The sequence below is a fragment of the Nicotiana tomentosiformis genome, chromosome 9 (genome assembly GCF_000390325.3).
Source record: "Nicotiana tomentosiformis chromosome 9, ASM39032v3, whole genome shotgun sequence".
In the NCBI taxonomy this organism is placed as follows: domain Eukaryota; kingdom Viridiplantae; phylum Streptophyta; class Magnoliopsida; order Solanales; family Solanaceae; genus Nicotiana; species Nicotiana tomentosiformis.
In genome coordinates, this window is record NC_090820.1 from 43,017,496 (window position 1) to 43,019,599 (window position 2,104).

Here is a 2,104-nt window from a genome sequence, read left to right on the forward strand (position 1 = left end):
AACCAATATGATGCTCACTTTACTTGAGCAACGGGGCTTCTTCACCGATGCACCAACTCAAAATGCTTACAAATATTTTAAGGGCTTTATGGATACATGTTGGAGGAGTAAGCAAACTAATATTTCCGAGGATACATTGAGGCTAAGACTTTTTCCCTTTTCTCTATGGGGGGAATGCTTTAGATTGGTTGGGATGTTTGCCGAATCATTCAATACACACTTGGGATGAGTTGGCGGCCAAGTTCATTACTAAGTTTTTCTCTCCCGGTCACATGGCTACACTTTGGGATGAAATCTTAGCATTCAAACCAGAACTGAATGAACCACTACATGAAATTTGGGAGCACTATAGAACAATGGTTAAGGAATGTCCCAACAATGATATGACAGAGAACATGTTACAACAAGCCTTCTATCGTGGGATTAACACAACCAACTAACGTGTAGTGAATCAACTAGCCGGTGGAAACTTCATGACAATGCTTTATGCGGAGGCGTGTGACATCTTAGATGAGATGGCGGAGATGTCATCGGCTTGGCAATTCCGGGCCAATGTCTCACAAGGTGATCCAAATATGATACACCTCCACAAAGAGTTAAAAGACCATGGGAAAGCCATTGCCGAATTGACAACAATCATAATTCAACTAGCAAAGGCCCAACTCAATCAGGTGAAGCTCCTAACTAAGTTCATGCTATGAAGGGAGTTAATGTTTTGGTGAATAAGAAGAGAACCAAGGGTCTACAAATGCAAATCCGAGTGGAGAACTATGTGCAAGATGATGGCGGTCTTGACCAAGATGATTCTTATAATGAGCAAGAGGAGGAAGTTCAATATGTGAACAATTTTTAAGAGCAAAGAAACAACTTCCTAGGCCCAAATCAACAAAAATGGAAACCACAAAATAACCATGAAAATTGGAAATCTAACAATCAAGAGAATTGGAATAATAACAACAATTAAGGAAATTGGAGTGGAAACAACCAAGTAAATTGGGGAGGCAATAATCAAGGTGGATAGGGAAACAATCAAGGCAACTGGGGGTCGGATTTTCAAAGGCCCCCAATGTATCAATAATCGAGCAACCCAGCTCCTTATCTTTCCCATGGTTCAAGTTCTTCAAACAATGAGATGGGATGTATTGAGAATATGTTCAAGCAAATGATGAAAAAGAATGTCGATTCGGATGTCCAACTTGCCTCACACAACACATCAATCTGCAATCTAGAAGTTCAAATGGGGCAAATCTCTCAAGCTCTAAATTCTCGTCCTAAGGGTGCACTACCAAGTGACACGGTGGTGAACCCAAAGGGTAGTAAAAATAAGGGACATGCTATAGCGGTTATCACAAGGATTAGAAGAAGTGGAAATATACCCACCTCAAATGAAAGACGACTTGTCGATGATGACCAAGTGATGCAAGAAGAAGAGATCCTAAACAATGATGTTCCAGCAAATGAGGAGGTTCTGATTGATATTGATGATAGTATTAAAGAGACTCAAGAGGAGGTGAACCCATCTAGGGAACACATCATTGATATACCGGAACTGGTAGTGCAAAAGGCAAAGGCACCATTACCTAAGCCTCTACCTCCATACCCTCAAAGAGTTTCCAAGAAAACTGGTGAGAATCAATTCAAGAAGTTCATCCAAATGATGAAGAGTCTTTCAATCAATGTGCCATTGGTAGAAGCTTTGGAACAAATTCTGGGTTATGCAAAGTTTATAAAAGATCTTTTGACAAAGAAGTAGTCGATGAATTTTGAGAATATCAAAGTCACTCATCAAATGAGTACAATTGTTCATTCAATGGCTCATAAGTTGGAGGATCCCGATGCTTTCATGATTCCTTGTACAATTGGAAGTCCCGAGTTCGCTAAAGCTCTTTCTGATCTTGGGGAAAGTATAAATTTGATGCCTTATTCGATTTTCAAGACTTTAGGGATTGGTCAACCAATACCCACTTCTATGAGGTTTCAAATGGATGATCGTACCATGAAGAGGCCTTTGGGTGTGATTGAAGATGTTTTAGTCCGGGTTGATAAATTCATTCTTCCGGCGGACTTTGTTATTATAGATTGTAAAGTTGATTATGAAGTGTAG

At 39.9% G+C, this 2,104-nt stretch overlaps 1 protein-coding gene across 1 annotated transcript; it reads left to right on the top strand.

Moving 5' to 3' along the window:
- Positions 1–1,756: 1,756 nt before the first annotated feature.
- LOC138898675 (uncharacterized) lies at positions 1,757–2,104 on the top strand. Its single transcript, XM_070184756.1, has one exon. The coding sequence runs from the start codon at positions 1,757–1,759 to the stop codon at positions 2,102–2,104; it is 348 nt and encodes a 115-aa protein (XP_070040857.1).

Bases quoted from the DNA above. Each gene is read 5' to 3' on its own strand.
- LOC138898675 (XM_070184756.1), top strand. From the start codon at position 1,757: ATGAATTTTGAGAATATCAAAGTCACTCATCAAATGAGTACAATTGTT.